The 20,136-nt window shown below is 62.0% G+C and overlaps 3 protein-coding genes across 6 annotated transcripts; 2 read left to right on the plus strand and 1 right to left on the minus strand.

The window, feature by feature from the left end:
* Positions 1–50: 50 nt before the first annotated feature.
* On the minus strand, positions 51–5,592 carry LARGE2 (LARGE xylosyl- and glucuronyltransferase 2). 3 transcript variants are annotated; one of them, XM_088017976.1, is made up of 15 exons: positions 5,507–5,592; positions 5,252–5,410; positions 5,064–5,173; positions 4,617–4,699; positions 4,221–4,344; positions 3,788–3,959; positions 3,555–3,659; positions 2,958–3,070; positions 2,746–2,871; positions 2,513–2,668; positions 2,228–2,388; positions 1,538–1,816; positions 1,095–1,244; positions 802–997; positions 51–552 (listed from the first exon to the last, which is right to left on the minus strand). In XM_088017976.1, exons 2-15 carry the CDS (start codon positions 5,346–5,348, stop codon positions 343–345), a joined length of 2,082 nt encoding a protein of 693 aa, XP_087874102.1. In that variant the 5' UTR covers positions 5,349–5,410; positions 5,507–5,592; the 3' UTR covers positions 51–342. The 3 variants fall into 3 exon arrangements, with proteins under 3 accessions (XP_087874102.1, XP_027966842.1, XP_027966841.1); XM_028111041.2 differs by having other exon boundaries at positions 4,251–4,344; positions 5,064–5,410; XM_028111040.2 differs by having other exon boundaries at positions 5,064–5,410.
* Positions 5,593–9,901: 4,309 nt separating this feature from the next.
* PEX16 (peroxisomal biogenesis factor 16) lies at positions 9,902–16,384 on the plus strand. 2 transcript variants are annotated; one of them, XM_028111343.2, is made up of 11 exons: positions 9,904–10,120; positions 10,324–10,359; positions 11,146–11,222; positions 11,569–11,702; positions 11,839–11,939; positions 12,679–12,759; positions 12,845–13,000; positions 13,102–13,174; positions 13,305–13,424; positions 15,065–15,129; positions 15,684–15,842. In XM_028111343.2, exons 1-11 carry the CDS (start codon positions 10,009–10,011, stop codon positions 15,740–15,742), a joined length of 1,014 nt encoding a protein of 337 aa, XP_027967144.1. In that variant the 5' UTR covers positions 9,904–10,008; the 3' UTR covers positions 15,743–15,842. The 2 variants fall into 2 exon arrangements, with proteins under 2 accessions (XP_027967145.1, XP_027967144.1); XM_028111344.2 differs by lacking the exons at positions 12,845–13,000; positions 13,102–13,174; positions 13,305–13,424 and having other exon boundaries at positions 9,902–10,120; positions 15,684–16,384.
* A 2,367-nt stretch (positions 16,385–18,751) lies between these two features.
* Positions 18,752–20,136, plus strand: FREY1 (Frey regulator of sperm-oocyte fusion 1). Its single transcript, XM_028111281.2, has 3 exons — positions 18,752–19,218; positions 19,451–19,524; positions 19,686–20,136. The coding sequence occupies exons 1-3, from the start codon at positions 19,115–19,117 to the stop codon at positions 19,805–19,807; spliced, it is 300 nt and encodes a 99-aa protein (XP_027967082.1). The 5' UTR covers positions 18,752–19,114; the 3' UTR covers positions 19,808–20,136.

Here is a 20,136-nt window from a genome sequence, read left to right on the forward strand (position 1 = left end):
CTTCATGGTTGACCCACACCCTCATGCCCCAAACCAGATGGAACATGAAAAAGAGCTTGAAGAATTTTAATTATGAAAAAGGGATGTACAGATGAAGATGGGGAAACCAGCCCCAAACAGCTGGGGCGCACTGGGAGAGTAGACCCCAGCCATAGATAGCAGCAAGGGGAGGCCCCCAGGACCCACCCCGCAGGTGCTCCAACTGAAGCCCTTTCCACTGAGACCTTCAATAATTTAAATAGCAGGGAGGGTGGGGAGGGTGGCAGGGTTGCTCCAGTGTCCGCAGGGGGCCTGTGAGAGCTGGGGGGGGGGGCGGGCAGGGGTGAGCCACGCACCAGGAGGTCAGGCAGGGTGTCGGGGCTGCTGCAGGGCGGTGAGGTATTTGAGGGCAGCAGCCCCATAGCGACGGGACAAGTCCTGGTGGAACTCATCCTTGACGGCCTGGAGGCAGTCACGATAGGTGGGACTGGAGCGGAAGCGAGAGATGTCAAGGCTTGGGCGATGCGGGAGGTGGATGGTGAAGGCCTCGGGCAGCACCAGGAGCTCATATTCCTATAGGGGCGGAGACACATGGACATTCATTGCCTGGGCTGGGGGGAGGATTGCAGCTCTGGGGGATGGGGAGTGGGCTTGAGAGCCCCTCATAGCCAAAGTGAGGTCAAAGGGCAGATATTAGTTCTATATGGATGAAACTTCTAATAGTACTGCCTACTGGTGCCGTGTGCCACGCTGAGGTGTAGTGAGCTCCCTGGGCCTGGAGGTATCCAAATTGAAACTGGAGGCAGCAAGGCACATCCTCACCTGCGCATCCAGCTCCATGATGTGGGCCACCTTGTTCCAGCCAAAGCCCACAAACCGGGGGTCATAGCGGGGACAATCACGTGGCACCACCACGTAGGGCTCGTAGTCAGCGGCCCACTGCACACGGTATGGGGTCTGAGCCTCCCGCCAGCGGGCATAGTCTGTGGGCGCGTGACCCCGGGGCCACTCGTGGTACCTGTGGAACAGGATGGGGCAGGGCGCCAAGCTAAGGCTAGGAGCTCAGTTGGGGGCGGGGGAGCGGTGTGGGGCATGGAGCAGAGCCTCTCCTCTACCTGAAGGTGTAGAGCGAGCCGGAGTCCAGCAAGGCCAGCACTTCGGCCTTGGAACTGGGGAAGCTGAAGCGGTAGTGTAGGGTCTCAAATGCCGGCACTACCAGAGCCGCTCTCCGCTCGCTGCCCAGCTTCAGCTGCTCGATGGAGGCCCTGAGTGGGGAGCGCCCGTGAACAGGGCAGCAGGGACGGCTCCGGGCCCAGCGAGTCCCTGACTTCTCAGCTGCAGGACCCAGGGCTGGCTGGCTCGACCGCCCCGCGGGAAGCAGACCCAGGAGAGCTGCTATGGGAAGTGGATCCCAGCCTCCCCTCCTCTCCTATGGCAGCCCAGACAACCGATGCGGCCGCCCCCGCCCCAATACGACCCCCATCTTACAGAGGACAGAAAGGAGCCCCTGTCCACACACACCCGTCTGCCGTTCCTCTCCCTCCCTCCTCAGGCCCACCTGAGGTCGTTGTAGAGGGAATAGGCAGGCAGGAAGTCAATGTCGCTGAGGAAGACGTAAGGCGTGAGGGCCTGGGCCAAGGCCACGTTCCGCAGCCGGTTGACGGGGTAGAGGGGACCCTCCCGGTACACCACGTGGTAGGCCACGTTCTGCCGGGCAGAGAGCACTGCCGAGGCCTCGACGAAACGCAGGAACTGCTGGGCCTCTGCGTCTGTGAGGTACAAGGCCAGGCTCATGGGGCCCGGCCAGTGCCGGCACAGGGCTTCCAGCATCTGCAGCCTGGGGCGAGGGCGGTGGTCAGCCCGGCTGGAGCACCTCCCCAGGACAGCTGCCGCAGGCACCCCTTCACATGACTTACTGAGCCCCTTCTCGGGGCTTTTAAAGCTGGTCTTACCTCATCTTCACAACTACCCCACAGGGGGGGCCCTTTCCCAGGTAACAAATAAGAACACCGAAGGCCAGAGATATTAAGACTTGCCCGTGGTGCCCGTGGTCCCACAGCTACAGAGGGGCAGTTCCAGGCACCTGCATGATTCCCCAAACCCAAGCTCCTAACCACAGCCAGTGTCTGCAAGTTCTAGAACTCTTCAAGCATCAGGCAGTAGGCGAGAGCTCTTCCTTCCACCCACTGAAACCATCCTCCCGGAAACCCCCCGTCCCAGCCCCTGCCTTGGCCCCTGGCACTCTCACCGGTCCATAGAGAGCTGAGCCACCAGGGTGACGTCGTGAGGCTGGGGGGGCGGCGGCTCGTGCGGCAGGAAGGTGACGTGCACGCGGTGCACGGTGAGCCACTGCTGCCGGAACTCAAAGCAGGCGTCTTCCTCGTCCAGTTGTGCCAGGGCCCGCTGCACCTGACGGGGTGGCAGGGAGACGAGGACCAGGGCTGGAGGGCAAGTCCCCAGACAAGGCCGGGTCCCAGCAGAGCAGGGAGGGGGCAGAGCCTCCCCAAGGCGAGGGAAGGCGGCTACCTCTTACCTGCTCTGCCCCAGCCGAGGGCGGGCTGGGGCACCCAAAAAGCTCTCTCCGCAGTAGGTTCCCATCATACTCCAGGAAGGTCAGGTAGAGGTTGCGGAAGTATTCCACGTGCTTGTTCTTCACGCGCAGTTTCTTGGGTGAGTTCCAGTGGATTACCTGGGACCCAGGAGGGTGGTGCTCGGGGGATGCGCACGGGGAACAGAAGCCCACCTCTCGGCCCCCACCCTACTCACCTTGAGATCGGACGCCTCCGAGTAGCAGCGCTCAGCCAGCGTGTGGTCTGACAGCTGAACGTTCCAGACGCAGGGCAGGGGCTGCACCAACCCCGGGTGCTCCTTGATTACGGCATTGAAGATGTCCTGGGCAGAGACAGTCATCATGCCTCGGCCCAGAGCCTGCTCCCCACCCACCCTCCCACCGCTCCCCGTCAGAGGCTCCCCCAGACCTGGTCCGCCAGTGAGGTGGCGGGCAGGGTGAGGAGCTCCCGGGTGGCGGTCAGCGTCCACATCTGCCCCCAGCCAGCCTGCCGGAGCCGGTCCAGCCGCAGGAGGATCACACCTGCCCAGGGGAAGGGGTCATCATGCCCACCTGGGCCAACCCTGCTCCTGGGGGCAGGGGTCACAAAGACGTCTTTTGAATGTTTACTTTTTGACTTATTGATATTTTCGGACAGTTCAGACAGGAGCATGGACCAGTTCGGTCAACCATCATTCCTCTCGGGGGTGAAGGGGGGGCACTGCACAGCTTACAGAGCACCTCCACAGCCATGTTCTCCCTCTCAGTGACCCCAGGGCTGGCAACATCATCCCCATTTAATGGATGAGAAAACAAGAGGCCTAGGGGAACCGAGTGGCTTGGCCAAAGTCATCCAGCACAGCGAAGATTGGAACTGTTTTCCGGCTCTTCTCCTGGTGTTCTTTCCACAGCACTATTCTCCTGGGTGGAGTGGGGGGGATTTCCTAGCATTCTGTGCCCTGCCCCGTCCCTGGGGCCTGAGGACCAGTGGCCCACCCCTCCTGCCTTCCCCCCACCACTGTCCCACCTGTGTTAAATCCCCGGCCCAAGGCAGGCCAGGGCCTGTGGTTCCTCCAGAGGTTGCCCAGGTACCAGTCGCTCTGGTTCTCCACAAGACCGATCACCTGCTCATCTGGGAGGGAAGGGCACGAGGGAGCTGCCTGAGGCTGCCACTGGCCCTCGGCTCAGGGCTAGGCCACAGCGCGGCGTGGACAGGCCAGGGAGGGGAGACCGGCTGGGGCTGGGTCCCAGGCCTCTCACCAGAAAAGTGAGCAAAGAGTGCCCAGAGCTCTGCGATATCAGAGGCGAAGGTGACATCTGTGTCCAGGACAATGACACGGGCCAGCTCAGGGGGCAGGGCAGCAGGCAACACTAGCTTCATTAGCCCGTACAGGCCAGAGTAGTGCTTGTTGGGGATCCAGGAGACCTGGGGCTGTTGGGGTGGGGTGGGGGAGGACAGGGCATGAACCTGGCAGAGAAGGGCGTATGAGTGCCAGAACATACTCCGGGTGACACAGGGAAGAAGGCATATGCCCCAGGGAGGATGAGGGATTTGAGCTTCTGTAGGTGTGATGGGACTGGGGGGTCCCAGGCAGCTCTAACCTCTTCCACACGCCCCCACCTCTGAAGCCCTGGGAGGAAGGAAAGGGCTGGGCACCACCAGAAAGAAGTGCAGAAGGGCCAGGGCTCCTGCCTTGAGCTCCTCCACGTCATAGAAGCTGACCCGGACAGCTGGCACCATCCATGTGTGGAAGAGCATCTCCAGAATGTTCCTGGCCATGGCATCAGTCACCAAATGGAAGTGCAGCGGATTTTTCCTTTGGGAAGGGCAGGTGAGGAAAGCTGATAGGCCTGAGCAGGAAGAACATGGGACCAGACCCCCCAGGAGGGGCTCAGAAGTGAAAGCACCAACTTCTGCAAAGAGCTTTTCCGTCCCCAGCTTCGGATACTGTTAGAACCACCTTTAAGGGAGGAAGGGACACTGTCCCTGTGGCGCAGATGGGGTAACTGGAGCTCCCAGATTCTGCCCAAGCCTGTGTTCCCTTCCCCACACCTGATTCCCCACCTCCACCCTGACACCTGGTTATACCTGTAGAAGAGCACAGATTTCACTAGGGTGACCAGGTCTCGGCTGGAGTTATGTCCCGCACACACGATGGCCACGTGCAAGAGCTGGGGAGGGGACGCAGAGGTGGGCAGCAGCCCCTCCCCCACTGGACGGTAAGGACCCACTACGGGGCTGGCCCGGCGTGGGGAAGCGGAGCCGAGCCCCGCCCGGCAACAGAGCTAAGGAAGAGCGGGGCGGGGGGATGCGGAGCAGGAGTTCACCCCTATTTCACAAATGGGGAAACTGAGGCCGGGAGCAGGGGAGTCATCCCCAGCCGGCTGGTCAGTTCCGGAGCCACCTGGCGGAGCCTCGCCAGGTGTCGTGATTCCCACAGGTGCCTCGGGGAGGGGAGGGGGGCGCGGGCGGGGGAACCCGGCTGGGGGCGCGGCGCCCCTGAGATTCCCGCCGCCGGGGGCCGCGCGCACCTACCTCGCACTTGGGCAGCGGCGGCCGCGGCGGGACGCAGTCCGAGCGGTTGCGGCCCCCGCGGTCCGCAGACGGGTCTCCGTCGACGGCAGCAGCCCCCCGCGGCCGCCCGTCTGCAGAGACACGTGGCGTCAGCGGGCAGGGGAAGGATCCCGGGCCCCTCCGCTCGCCTCCTAGCTCGCCGAGCTCACACTCCACGTCCCCGCCGAACAGGAAGAAGCCGATCAGAAGCAGCAGCAGCAGCAGCGCCGCGGCCCCCAGAGCCCGGGGGCGCCCTCGGGGCAGCATGGCTGCCGGCGGGGGTGCTCAGGGCGGGGCGCCACCCCGGGCTGCGGGCTCCATCGCGGTCCCTGCGGATCGGGGAGGGAGGCGGGGGAGGATCAGCCTTGGGCGACGGGGCCCGACGGCCGCCTGGTCCTCCCTCCCGCTCTGAGTCGCCACCTCACCTGTCCCAGCGGCCTGGGGACCCCGACCTTCCTCTTCCAGAAGCCGGCCGGGGTGCAGGGGAAGGGAGTGGAAGTGCAGGCCAGCCCCGCCCCCAACCTGGGTTCAGGTTTCACCTCCGCTTGGCTGAGCCCAAAGGGGCGGGGAGGCCCCGGGGAGGGGAGGGGACGGGAGGGGGACGAGGAGGACTGGCCCCGCCCCCTACCCCGGCATCGGACGACCACCCAGCCAAGCCCGGGAGGAACCCGGGAAACCCCCAGGATGGCTGGAGGGAGCGGGGGCAGCCACCCAGGAAGGACCAGTCCCGCCACCTGCCCTGAGCCCATCCCCCTCTTCCCAGCCCTGAGGCCCCATCTCCTGCCCTTAACCTCCCAACGGGGGAGGGGCCCATGACCCCGGGCCCGGGATCAAAGGGCCGGCGGGGCTCAGGAGGAAGGAGTGGAATGCGGGGCCTCGCGGGCCAGGGACACCTGCTCTGGGCACTGGAGGCGGGGCCGGCCGAGCCCTGCCCGGGAGCTGCGGAGCACCTGGAGCTCCGGGGCCGCTCCACGCCCCCTGCCTTTCCCGCGGCCCGGCCCGCCTGGCTGCGCGGCCCGGACAAAGCCGCCTTGCGAAGGTCGTGTCCTGCCCGGGAGCTGGCAAGGGGACTCCCTGACGCGGGCACCGGGATTCGCGCCGCCCCCCCCGCCCTTGCCTAGACCGGGGTACTGGGGCTGGGACTGGATTTCTCACTCTGCCCTGCCTCGCACCCCGCAGCCCGGCCTCAGCCCTGGAGGGAAGTGGTGGGCGCTCTGGCCCCTGAACGACAAGAGTGGCGGTTGCCTGAGCGCACATTCTCCGTGCCAGGCCCGGTGCTGAGGTTTGACCAGCCTCATCTCAGTTAACCCTCCCCTCAGTCCTGTGACGCAGGATTATCCTTCCCTGCGAAGTGAAGTGACCTGTTAGAACACCCACCCCTTCCCCAGACCCCTTCCTAGGCTCTTCCCTGAAGGCACAGTGTCCTGCGGCTCTTTAAGGGCTTCCTGCCCCGGAACTTGCCCTTGATGTTCCTTCTGCCTGGATTCTACCAGATTCTCCTGATGCGGGTTCCTCCTTCCACATCCCTTGGTTTATTTTATTCCTAGCACTCCTCTGAAGTTGACCTTGCGGACTTGTTTATAGGTTACCCCCCCACCCCAAGAAGGCTGCTCGTGGGACTGGAGCCTTGTCTATCTTGTCCTGTACTCGGTCCCAGAGCCCAACCAGGGTCCAGTACCCACTAAGCACTAAGTATGTGGGGAACGTGGATGGGATGCACCAGGCCGCCTCTCCGTGAGCCAGTTTAGCCCAACTTCACCTATAAAAAGTGAGGGCCTGGGCGCCTGGGTGGCTCAGATGGTTAAGCGTCTGCCTTCAGCTCAGGTCATGATCCCAGGGTCCTGGGATCGAGTCCCGCATCAGGCTCCCTTCTCCTTGGGAGCCTGCTTCTCTCTCAGCCTCTCTCTCTCTCTGTCTGTCTCTCATGAATAAATAAATAAAATCTTTAAAAAAAAAAAAAAGTGAGGGCCTGGGAGACCCTAACCCCGAAAGAAGCTGTGGAAAGCAGGCCAGCATTAGACCCCTCAAGTCTCCTCCTTCAAGACGCTGGGATGCCTTTCTCTGGGAGATGGGGGTTTTCCAGGAAAGTCCAATTTTGGAGGCCAGGGGTAGTGGTTGCCACGGATACTGATGGTGGGTCTCTGCACATCTGGGAATTAAAAGGAGATGAGGGGAGGCAGGGGCCATCCTGGCGTCTGGAACTTTGAGCCTTCAGCATCCCCTGACCCTCATCTCTAGCCTGGAGCTGGAGTGGGGGTGGACGAATCCCTCCCCAAGCCCCTCAACAGAAACTGGGGATGGTGGAGGGGGGTAATAAATGTGAGGGAGAGGGTACAGCACACAGGTCAGGGCCTGGCCAGGGAGTGTGACAGGAGCTGGGGCTTTCGGAACTACTTGGTTACTCACAATGCTGGCCCCACCTCTCCCTTAACCTTACCACTCAGGGGAAGCTGCTTGCTGAGCCACTTCCTGGGCCTCCAAGAGGTTGCTCTGGGGCAGGGGGAATGGGAGCCAGGGGGTGGGCCTATGAAAGGGTGCTGGTCTTCTAGGCCCGAGACCTGGTTTACCCAGCTCTGCCCAGGACTTTGCTGTGTGACCTTAGCCCAGTCAGGCCCCCTCTCTGGGTCTCACTGTCCTCCTCTGTACTTGTTAGACTGGTCTAGCTCTCTTCTCCTGTGGCTCAGGGCAGACTGAAGGAGGGAGGTTCTGGGCCACCTGCCCAGAGGCCCTTCCAGCCCAGCCAGGTGACCAATGCCAGGCAGGCACCCAGCAGGGTGGGGCTGCGCTGGGTGCCTCCTGCACACACGGTCCACTCTTTGTTTCTGGGACCTAATCAGGCCTGAGATCTGGAGAGGAAATTCAGGCAGCTCTGCTGCTGCCAAAGTGGCTGGGCCCACGCTCCTCTCCCAGTCCTGCAGGGAAGGAGAGGTTCAGGAACAGATTCATTAAGATGGTGGGGTACATGGGGCACCTGGGTGGCTCAGTCGTTGGGCGTCTGCCTTCGGCTCAGGCCATGATCCCAGGGTCCTGAGATCGAGCGCCACACTGGGCTCACTGCTACGCGGGAAGCCTGTTTCTCCCTCTCCCACTCCCCATGCTTGTGTTCCCTCTCTCACTGTCTCTCTCTAATAAATAAAATCTTAAAAAAAAAATGAAGATGGTGGGGTACAGGGAGGAAAGGAGAAAGAGCCCCACACTGAATGCCCTGAGCGCTGGTCTTAACCCCAGCTTCTAACTTGACTCACCACCAAATGGCCTCACTGTATCACTGCCCTTGCTGGGTTGTGGGCAGTAGGAGAGAGAGCAATGCTGTGGGAGACACACATTGTGGTCCATTTGGCCAATGCCATGCTATGTGACCTGGGACAAGTCCTTTCACTTACTGGGGCCTCTTATTCCCCAACTGTGAAAAAGAGTTCATACCTAGCTGGCAAGGTGGCCAGGAGTGATGTAGGAATGAGTCTGGCCCCCAGGAAGTGGTGAGAAACGATGTTGGCGATGCCTACGACCACCCTGTTCTGCAAGACCTGTAGCCTCTCCTGAGGCCCCTGGACACATCTCCCTGGGTCATCATTGCTTGGCACGAGAAGCGAGAGCAGCTCTGATTCCTCACCTGATAGAGAAGAAAACTAAGCTGGAGAGGAGGGTGAGGGAGAGGGAGAGGGGAGGGAAGGAGAGGCTGTGGCTTCCTAGTAAGGTGTGTTGCTTAAACCGCCTAGATGCTGTGGTCAGACCAGACCAAGATTCGAATGTGACTGGGCGTTCTTAAGCAGATCCTTTCCACACCTGCAGATAACATCCCGTAGAGGGAATCAGGTAAAATAATGTATTACTCCTCTCAGAGTACCTTGAACCAGTCCGCAAGGGCTCAGCCCCTTGACCCCACCCAGGCTCCGCCCCTTTCCCCACGGAGCCAATCAGTGGCGGCCTCCCCGGAGCGTCAGATTCCCTACCTCTGGCCGCTCCTCTCCCGCCACAGCCCCTATCAGGGAGGCCGCCCGGTTTGGGAAGATTCCCAGGCGTCTTCCCCGTCACTTGGGGAAGAGCTGAGGACCGGGAGGTGCATCCAAGGGCCGAAAAGCGCTTTGAGATTGAGCCCGAGTTCAAGGACCAAGTCTCCCCTCAAACCATTTTACAGATGGGAAAACTCGAGACGCAGAGAAGGGAAACACTCGACCAAGTCACCCCAAGCCAAGAGCGGAAGGCCGAAACAGTTTTCTCCGCGAAGATGGGAGTGCGTGTCCGCACAGTCCATGCGGGAGCTGTGGCCGAACACTAACAGTGGCTGACCAGGGAATCGAGACTGCGTGGAAGTCTGGATTCTTCCTTGCCTCAGTTTCCCCAGCACTACGTCTAGTAGGGGTCCGGGGACGAGGCAACTGGCTAAACGGGCCCCTGCCAGGACTCTCCCCGCACCTCCCCAAGTCTGATCGAAGTTCCTTTAGCAAGCTACCTCCCAGCCCTTTAAAATACGGTCCTCCCGTTCGAGCCTCTCGGCGTTCTATTGGAAAGACTCCAGGATCCTAGTCCATTCTCTAGAATGAACTGCTCAGACTACCGCGGGAGCTTTCTTGGAACTGTTAACTGCGCAGGCGCAAAAAGCAACCCACCCAGAAGGCGGAAGCAGAGCCTCCCAACAACGCCGGGGGGGTCGGGGGCGGAGAGTGTGCTTAACCAATGACCTGAAGGAGCAGGGAGGGCGGGATTAGGCCCGCAGTTGCTAAGCGCTACCGTAGTGGGAGGTGATTTAAGAAATGGGGTGAAGGGTGGTTCAATGGCCCTTCACGTCATCATCCTTCTGGCCCTCGGAAGTTAAGCCACGAGGAGGCGGGCCTAGGACCGGAAGCAGGAAGGAGGGCGCAGGAAGCAGGGTGCTACAGCTCGTCGTACTGTCGGTCCGCGCGAGTCTGTCGGTCCCGAGGGCAGGATGGAGAAACTGCGGCTTCTGAGCCTCCGCTACCAGGAGTACGTGACTCGTCACCCGGCCGCCACGGCCCAGCTGGAGACGGCAGTGCGGGGCCTCAGTTACCTGCTGGCAGGTGCTACCCTGACCTTTGCCCTACCCCTTAGGGGCTCTGACCTCTGACCCCACGGGCCCCTTCCCTTCGGAGTCAGGGTAGTGATCGCTGTGCTTGAGAAGTTCCTTCCACGTTCCCATAGGGCACAGGGAGGGGATGTCCAGGGCCCCGAAGCCGCAGGCTGAGGCAAATGCTCACCGTCGCCTCCTGTACCTTCTCCCCAGGTCGCTTCGCCGATTCGCACGAACTGTCAGAGCTGGGTGAGTGGGGCTCTGGGGTGGATGGGGGGCGGCGGGGCTTCCCAGAGGGGGGACCACCCCGGTTCGCTGTCCTAGGTTTTCCGTTACCTGGTCCTGTGCTGAGTTGGACCGAAGGTCCAGAGTCCACTGTCTCAGGTCCCCCATAGTCCAGAGACAAATCTGGGGACCTTGACTGGTCAGGCGGCTGGCCCAGGTACCTTGCCTGCCTTTGCCCAGTTATTCCTCCCTGTAGTCCTACGATGTACTGTTACTGTCCTCAGTGTCCAGTAAAGGGAACAGAAATTCAGCGAGGTTAGGGGACAGCTACCGGTGATCCCGGAGCCAGGATTCAAGCCCGGGTTTCGCACATTCGAGGAGCCCCAGACTGTGACTGCCTCAGGCGTGTTTGCCCAGGGAGCCCCGGCGGGTAGTGGAGGTAGAGGTGGAGCCGCCTTTCAGGGACAGGCTGCAGGGAGCTGAGGCCTGGAGGCGAGACCACACATCCATGGCAGCTGAGAGCGATGGTCAGTTCTGGGCAGCTGGCTGACCAGGGCTCTGCAGCAAGGCAGTAGCTGCTTTCTCACAGAGACGAAGCCCTCCTTTCTTGTTCCAGCCACCCACACGAGACCATACTGGGGAGTGGGCAGCTCTGAGGAAGTGGGTGGGGAGGCGGGTGGGTTTCCACACGGCCTGTGGCTGGCGGAGTAGAGCAGGTAACAGGTGATCCCTGCAGCTGTGGGGAGAAGGGGAGGATGTAGAGGCCGCAGAACCAGCCCCTCACGGCCACACTTTCCCCCCCGCCCTCAGTGTACTCTGCCTCTAACCTGCTTGTGCTGCTCAATGATGGGATCCTGCGGAAGGAGCTTCGGAAAAAGTTACCTGTGGTGAGAATTCTGTCAGGAGCTGAGGGCGGGAAGCATAGGGACTTGGGAGTGAAGCAGTAATCGCCAGTCCAAGTGTGTAGCGTGTCTCAAGAGTGTGAGACATGCCTACGTCCATCTGAGCTTCAAGCCATCTCATTAGGTGGAGGGTCAAGTTGTTAGTGCCCCTGTCGCAGATGAAGAGACTGAATTTCAGAGACATAGGGTAGCCTCTGCTATCTGGAGAACTCAGGCAAGGGTAGTCTTAGGGGAAAATCCACCTCTCCTGTCAGAGGAATCACCTAGGAGGAGGGCCTGGGACTGGGCCCCCCCGCCCCAACCCTGATCTCTTGGCCTGGGGTCCTTGCAGTCGCTGTCCCAGCAGAAGCTGCTGACATGGCTGAGCGTGCTCGAGTGCGTGGAGGTGTTCATGGAGATGGGGGCCGCCAAGGTGTGGGGTGAAGTGGGCCGTTGGCTTGTCATCGCTCTCATCCAGCTGGCCAAGTACGTTGGGACTGAGGAGGGCAGGCCCTGGGTGGGGGTGACTCAGGCCAGCAGTTCGTGTGGGGTTCACCAGAGCACCCCTGGCCCCCTGCTGGCTAGCCACCTCCCCCGCAGCCCTGTCATACTCCCAACCCAGGGCTGTCCTGCGGATGTTCCTGCTGATCTGGTTCAAGGCTGGCCTCCAGACCTCACCCCCCATCGTTCCGCTGGACAGGGAGACCCAGGCACAGCCCCCGGGTAAGCTGTTTCCACGCTCTGGAGTGGCCTGGCACATGGAGCTAATTTGTGGGTTTAGAGCCAGCCAACGTGAGTAGAGTGTCGTCTGTTTATGGAGCACATTTATCCCCATCAGCTCAGTTTGCTGTCATCACCCTGTATTGTACAGAGAAAAAAAAAGAAAGATGAGGCTAGGGGCAAAATCAGAACTTGAACTCAGGACTCCTGGTGCCAGAGTCCTCATTCCTTTTTGTGGAACGGGGGACAGCATGAGTAGGAGACAGAGGTCCTGCTGACCATGTCTTTGGGCCTCGTTCTGTATATCAAGAGCCAGAGTTGCATAAGGCAGGGTACCTGGCAGATCTGTCCCTTCGGGGCTTTGGACTTCTCACTGGTTGGCCTCCAGGCCTGATGCCTCTGGCCTTCCGTGGGGACCGTTCTTTGCTTCTCCACCTGGTCATATTGAAAGCAAAGGACTGAGAAGACATGGGCCCTCCCTCCATCACTCCAGTCCCTGGGAGGCCTGGCTTCTTGGCTGGCTCCCCTCCCACGAGTCATGCTGCACTTTCCCCATCCGGGGAGAGTGCTGACGCACAGCTCTGGCGACAGCGTCCTGCCTCAGCTGCCGCTGTAGTACAGGCTTACCCACGCCCACCCATTCCCCCCTTAGCCCGGGGGCGTTCACTGCTTGTGGGTTCTCCGCGGGCTCTGCTGCAAACATGTTCCTCTGACAGCATGGCCTTCTGTCTGTCCCTGCTAGATGGTGACCAGAGCGCTGGTGGCCAGGAGCAGTCATACGTGGGGAAGCGGTCGAACCGAGTGGTACGAACCCTCCAGAACAGTAAGTGTAGGAGTCATGGCCCCGGGTGCCTCAGGGCAGAGGTCAGCCTGGGCCTGACTGCTCATCCGCTGCCCTTGTGTTCTAGCCCCATCCCTGCACTCGAGGCACTGGGGAGCGCCCCCGCAGTGGGAGGGCCGGCGGCAGCAGCAGCATGAGGAGCTGAGGGTCACCCCCCCCACCCCGCTGGGGCTGCAGGAGACCATCGCAGAGTCCTTGTATATCGCCCGGCCCCTGCTGCACCGTATCCTCTGCCCGCCACTGGCTGGCTCTGTGGGGCAGGCCCCATGGGGAGTGGGTGGGTGGGCCGTGTGCCGGAGACCTCCTTGACACCTTGGCCGTCAGTGCTCAGCCTGGGCCTATGGGGTCAGCGGTCGTGGACACCCTGGCTCCTGTCTGGGGTCGTGGACGTGACCAGGTGAGCCCAGGCCTGCCTGGGGAGTCCGCTCCCTCTGCCGGGCTTCATGCCGCGGGCCTGTCCTCACCTGAGCAGATGCCCCCCTGCCCGCCCCACTGCTGGCCCTGACCTTGTCCCCTTCTGCCCCCAGCCTGAGCCTCCTGAGCGACAGGAAGGGCCTGAGCCGGAGGGAGCGGCTGGAGCTGCGGCGCCGGACCATCTTGCTGCTCTACTACTTGCTGCGCTCCCCGTTCTATGACCGCTTCTCTGAGTGAGGCCTGGCCCCGGCCCGCGTGCACGCCTCCCCCCCACCCCAGGGGTGTGCCATCCTGCGCGCAGTGGCGAGTGCCAGCCCGGCCCTGCCTCGGGGCGCTCCGGCCACAGGCCCGGGGCTGCGGGAGGCACGCAGGGGCGGCGTGCCTGGGGCAGGGCCCCGGGGATGGTGGCAGGACCGGGCTTTCTTCCTGCTCAGTAGTTTGGAGCCCCACTTTGCAGAGAGGCCCTTGAGGTTCAGAGAAGCGGGGCACCTTAAACAGAGCTGTCCAGCTAGCCCATGGGCAGAGCCACCGCCATGCCTGTCCCTACCTTGCCCGCCCCTGCTCTGTCACCTGTGAGGGCCCAGCGCTTCCGGCCTCAGCCAGCCCCAGAGGGCCCACTGGCAGCACGTAGGGGGGGGCTTGGGGCCAAGTGCCCCAAGGCCTGCCGGGTGACTGCCTGAGGTCAGACTGCAGTCTGAGGAGGGGTCTCTGTACGGCGACGGGGACCAGGAGACAGACTGGAGGCTCCCGTCTTAAGTCCTCTGCTGGAAGACTGCAGTAGTCCCTGGAATTACGTTTAATAAGATGGCCGCACAACCTCTGTTTGGGTTTGGTTTGGCTTGCTTTGGTTTTGAGGCAATAGGATGTGAGTTTGTGCCATACTTAATACCACCTTGGTGAAAATAGCGTGGCCTGGTAATTCCTCTTTCCAGATAAGTTTGCAAGCTCACAAGGTACTAAAGCCAAATCCTGTTCCCTGCTCTAAAGGAATATTCCAGAGACTTATATGGACCATATGAGCTCCCCCCACAGACAGCCTGCACTTTGCAGAGGAAGCGAAGCCCCAGGATCGCGGAACTGAGGCATTTTGAGGCGACAGGACCCGCAGAGGTGGTCCCACAGGTGGCAAGCCTCTAGTGTGGCCCCTGCTGAGCGGACCAGCCTAGCACCCTCACAGCAGTGGCCCAGACTGAAAAAGGTCTAGAAACCTGCTGGAGAAGTTCCTGGTTACCCCAGAGGACAGGGAGCAAGCTGCTGAGCGGCTCTGGGGTATAGGCTATGCAGGGAACGCTCTGTCCTTCCTGTCAGAGGCCGAGTGTCATCTCGGGCCAGGCTGCCTTGCAGTCGTGTGACCTGGGCCAAGTTACCAAAGCGCTCTGTGCCTCCTCTGTGCAACGGGGACGTGCTCGGGCCTATCTCATAGGGTCGTGGGAGCCCTTAAATGACCTCAGACATGGAGGAGCACCTGGTACAGAATCACTTAACAAATGCCGAGTCTTACCATCATTTCTCTTGTTCCCGTCCCCAACACTGTCGTCTCACCCCAGGTTCTCCTGTGGGAAAGCCCTGTCTCTTAAAAACAATAGGGCCTTGGCCCCTGCCCCCGCCCCGGGCCTGCTCACTCAACATTGGCTCATGAGGTTTCAGTGTGGCTCAGCGCTTCTGGCTTACTGGGGGTTTCTTGAAGGCAGGGCAGGGCTGGCCTTCCCTTTGGGCCCTCACCATCCCTGTGCCGGGACTGCCCCAGGAGTGTGTTGGCTCAGGACGAGGGAGAGAGCGGCGGGAGTCTGTGGGACACTGTGAGGAAGCACCAGTCCCAGGCTGAGCTGTGGGCAGCCCGGGCCAGCCTGTTCTGCTCATCTTCTCTCTGCAGGGCGAGGATCCTCTTCCTGCTCCAGCTGCTGGCGGACCACGTCCCGGGCATTGGCCTGGTCGCAAGTAAGTGCAGGGTTGGGGGTGTGATTACCGAGTATCGCAGATCTTTCGAGTGGCCCCGTGTCCCTGACTTTTCTCTTTATCTCCTTGTCATTTGATTCTTGACACAGGAGAGGGAGCCCAGAGGTCAGGTTGGGTGGGTGGCAGCTCCTGGGCAGGGCCAGGCCGGCCCGTAGAGCCTCAGGTTGCTGGAAGGCGTCCTGTACTGGGAGGAGTGTTGGGCCACACTGGGCTGTCAGCCTTAGCCCGGCCTCGGGATCCTGGAGCCGTACACCCCTGGGGCTTCTCTGGGGCTTCTGTGGCGGGGCTGAAGCCCACCAGGCTGTTTGGAGCTCTTACCTCAGCCATGTGGCTTCTCTGAGCCTGAGGTCTTTGCAAAGGGGGACAGAGGTCGCTGCCGCTGCTGCCTCCCGAGGGGCAGGCAGGCAGGAGTCAGTGGGGCTCTGGCTGGACGGATGTGAGCAGCCGTATTGGGGCAGCGTGGCTGAGAAGGGCCTTAGGTAGAGCAGAGTCAGATTGGAGTCTGGCCCTCAGCCCCGAACCCTCTCTCGTTGCAGGGCCACTCATGGATTACTTGCCCACCTGGCAGAAAATTTATTTCTACAGCTGGGGCTGACCCATCCTGGAGAGGGTGCACGGAGGGGCAGGGGGTGCCCCGGCCGTCAAGTCCCCTGGGGCCTCTTTGCCCTAATAAAACTGACTCTGGCAGCGTCCCAGCACGTGGCCTCTCCGTGCCCGCCACCCAGGGCTCCCAGCTCTCCCCCCTGGCCCACCGGGCACCCCCCCACCCCGGACATCCTCTCGACTTTTCACCCTCTGGCGATGGAGCCACTGCGGCCCGCACCTTGTCCCTGGGCTGAGAAGCCTCCTGTCGGGACGGGAACCTGGGCTCCTCTGGCCACAGAAAGCTGGGGTCTAGTGTCCTTGAGCGTGGGAAGCGGCTTGCCGTGGCAGCCGCGGAGGTGAACTCAGCTCCTCTCTCACTGGTCCCTGGTGACAACAGACAAGGTCCAATGGGGCAGGGGGTGACCGCTGCCCATGTGGCCTCTGGCCAGAGGCTCTGTCTGCCCCTTCCCTGCAGGGCCCTGTCCTCTAGCCTGCCAGCCTGTGATGGAGCCTGGTGAATGGTGGGCCCGGCTTGGTGCAGTGACACCTCAAGCCCCGAGCCCCTGTTTCACAGCTGGAGGTGTTCTCCCACAGGCAAAGAAGGTGAGGCACCAGCCAGCCCTGGGGCCGGTGCTGGGGGCGGGCGTTGGAGGGGCTGGGAGCCCGAGGGGGTGCAGGTTCAGGGGGGAGGAGCTGGGGGTCTCTGCACACACCCCCTGCCCGCTCCCTGGTGGCCAAGTCTACGGCAGGGGGGTGGGGGGGCACAAGCGCCCAGACGGGGCAACTGCAGCCTGGCCTTTCTGCCTGGCCCGTCCCCTTCCTCAGCCTCCGCCCCTGTCCCCTTTGCCCTGTGAATAGACCTAACTCTCCTGCTGGAGTTTCTAGCCGGGTGAGCCGCCTTCCAAATTCTGAGGGCTCCATCCGCACCACCTCTGCCCTGCCTCACTTCCTCTGACACCTGGGGGGAGCCACGGGAGGAGGGGCCAGCCTTTCTCTGCTACCCTCCATGCCCCGCAAGTGCCTCTGGGAAGGCACGCCCAGGTCCTGGGCCAGAAGGTGAAGGGACGAGCCTTCAGGTGGTCACAGCTTGGGGCCCCGATCTGTTGGGTACAAGGACCGTTGCTGGGCACGTGCCCTGTCAGTGGGCTCTGGGCCGGGGGCTGTGCGTGCGGCGGGAGGAAAGCCGGCCTTGCTGTTGGGCGCTAACCCATCCGCAGAGACACATAAATGCAGCACGCTGGGGCATGGGAGTAGGTAGGAGCGTGTACCTGAGGGAGTCTGGGTCGGAGGTGGGTGAGTGGAGGTGCTCGCTGCCTGGACGGATGCCTGTGGAGGGCGCACCCGTCAGGGAGGCCTCGGTTCAAGCAGGGGTAACCCTGCGCCAGTGTGGGGCCGGTGGGAGAGCAGGTTGTGCAGTGAGTCACTGCTGGGGCAGAAGGGAGGGAGGAACAGCAGGAGGGGGTAAGGTCAGGGCCAAATCCAACAGACCCTCGCACGCCAGGCAAGAAACTCAGACCTGCTTCCGGAAGGCAGTGGGGAGGGGAGCATTTTAAACCTCATCTCAGGGCGCCTGGGTGGCTCAGTCGGTTAAGTGTCTGCCTTCAGCTCAGGTCGAGATCCCAGAGTCCTGGGATTGAGTTCTGCATCGGGCTCCTTGTTCAGTGGGGAACCTGCTTCTCCCTCTGCCCCTCACCCCGCTCGTGCTGTCGCTCTCTCAAATGAAATATTAAAAAATAGGGCGCCTGGGTGGCTCAGTTGGTTAAGCGACTGCCTTCGGCTCAGGTCATGATCCTGGAGTCCCGGGATCGAGTCCCACGTCGGGCTCCTTGCTCAGCAGGGAGTCTGCTTCTCCCTCTGACCCTCTTCCCTCTCGTGCTCTCTCTCATTCTCTCTAATAAAATCTTAAAAAAAAAAATCATTAGAAAATTAAAAAAAAAAAAACACCGCACCCCAGCGGCCTGGTGTGGGGGCTTCCGGCAGGTGGTACTGGAGGCTGAGCACAGGGACATGGCAGCAGAAACGTCCAGCAGTGGTTGGGGCCGGATTAAGGCCGTGGCTGGGGGATGACAGGGTGTCGGTGGCACCCAGGCAGGCTAGGGACTGGGTGTGGATAGAGAGGGAGACGGTGGCCTCTCAGAGGCAAGGAGGATGAGGGACAAGGGACTGAGTTGGGCAAAGTGTCCAGAACTCAGGGTTTCCCGGTAGCGGTGAGGACAGAGGACGGGGACACGGGCTTGTGAAGGACAGTGGTGTCCAAGACACACAAAGGGAGAGGACCACTGAGCGGTTAGTGTGTGGGCTCAGAGCACGCGGGGACAGTCTGAGGAGATGCCAGCACCTGTCACCCTGGGGGTTACTGAGGACCAGGAGCCAGGGCTGCCCTCTCCAGGCCTTGGGCACGTCGGCAGTCAGGGGCACAGGACTGGACCCCCAGTAGGTCTGTTCTTAGAAGTGACGGGGTTTCCAAAGCTCAGAGCCCTGCCTAGCGCTCAGGTTCTGACTCCATAGGTCTGGAGGGGGCCAGGGGTCTCGGGTTTAAAGCCCCAGGGCTTCCGAAGGGAGCTAGGCCCGCGCGCCACTGACGGGGAGCTGCACAGGAAGCAAAGAAAGGGCCCCACAGCTTTGCCTCAGCCTGAGAAGAGACCGGCTCCATGCTATCACGTGGCGTTTATTCATTCAACAAATATTTACTGAGCATCCACCAGGTGTGGCTGGGGATCCTGCAGTGAACAAAACCAGTCTCTACCCTCGGGAAGCTTCCACTCCAGGGAGCAAGTTGTGGGCTTTGCCACCTCACTCAAAATCCGTCTGTCCAGCCTCAGGGGTGGTGCGGAGCCCCGGGGCTGGGCTGTTGGAAGCTTCGGGGAACTGGGGAAGAACTCTCTCAGAGCAGGCTCCCCGCCCCCGCCCCAGTGTCATCTCTGAGTGGGTCGGAGGACGTTCCTGGCATCACTGAGGGAGGGACAGGGTGGTGGCAGCAGGAGGTGGGGATGGTTGGGGCTCTCCGCGTTGACCTCTCCCGTGTGCCACCCCTTGAGCAGAGGTATGTACCTTACCTCACAGATGAGAAAACGGAGGCCCACAACTGTGACCTGTCCACCTCCCAAAAGGCAAGGTGGGGGTGTGAACCGAGATCAGACTCCAAAGGTCTGTGCCCTTAACCCTCGGGCAGTGACACTAGAGCAAGGTGCGGTTTGGCACCTGTAGGCCGACAGCGTCAAAAAACCAAACCAAACCGAACCTCAGCGGGAGGTTTCTGGCCTCACCGCGGAGCCCTGGAACGACCGGCCTTTGTGAGGTGGCCCTGGCGGGTGGCAGCGGTTCCGTCCTCCTGCCGGGGGAGGGGCGGGCAGAAGCTGGGGGACAAGGGCAGGAGCAGGAGATGGTTCTCGCCATGCTGGGGGCTCTGTATCCCAGGGCGGGGCTGAGCCTCTTCCTCCTCTACCTCGTCCTGGCTGCTGCACTCCTCCGCCCCCAGCCGCTGAGGTAACTCCTGGGAGCACAGGGTCAGCGGTCCACCGGGCGGGGGGCCTGGAAGGGGGGGCCCGGAAGGGAGGGGGACTGCGTGCCGCCTCCCGCTCCCCACCCTGCCCCGGGGGACTGGCTGGTGCTGTTACCCCGGGCGTCGGGGCTCACCCAGGCCCCCACCCTGAGCCTTCACAGGGAGGTGGTTAGCAGGCTGCAGGGCCAGGGCTGAGCACCCCAACATCTCCCACAGGCCTCAGCGATCTGTCCCTGAAGAACTTTCAGCCCCTCTGGAACTCTCGCAGCCACTTTCTGGCCTAGTAGATGGTAGTATCTCAGCCCTGCCCGCCCCCCTGCCCCCCCAATGTGGGACACATGCCGGGGGGGGGCACCCACGTCCAGCCGCGGGGACTTTTCATCCCAAACAGCACTGTTCTGGGGTGATCTGGGCAGATTCCCCTGCCACCCACACCCCCTTCTCTCCTTAGACTATGGGGTTCGACCCAAGCACCCCTGGCCGCGAGGGCCTCGACCCCTTCTCTCCCGGGCCCAGCAGCGCAAGCGGGACGGGCCGGACATGGCTGAGTATTACTATGATGCACCCGTGTGACGGGAGCCCCTTATAAAGCTATTCTGTGCAGCCAAGGCTTGGGCTTTCCTGGCACGGACACCAGCTGGGGGCGGGGGCAGGGAGACACACCCACTGCGGTCCAGACAGGAAATGGCACTTTAATAGGAGGGGCTGGGGGCACAGGACCAAACTGGGGCTACAGCCGAAGCAGCCAAGAGGCCCTGGCTGGCCCGGGCCTGGCCCGAAGCCTCCTTTTCCTGCTGGGCCGGGGGCCCTGCCGCAGTGCTCTTCTTCCCTGGTGAGGCCCCACACGTGCCAGGGGCCAGCGTGCCGGCCACCCAGAGGCCACACAAGTGACAGAGGGGGAC

This window comes from Eumetopias jubatus, unplaced genomic scaffold, assembly GCF_037043125.1.
Source record: "Eumetopias jubatus isolate StellerSeaLion01/CBP00866 unplaced genomic scaffold, mEumJub1_p1.0 scaffold_13, whole genome shotgun sequence".
In the NCBI taxonomy this organism is placed as follows: Eukaryota; Metazoa; Chordata; class Mammalia; order Carnivora; family Otariidae; genus Eumetopias; species Eumetopias jubatus.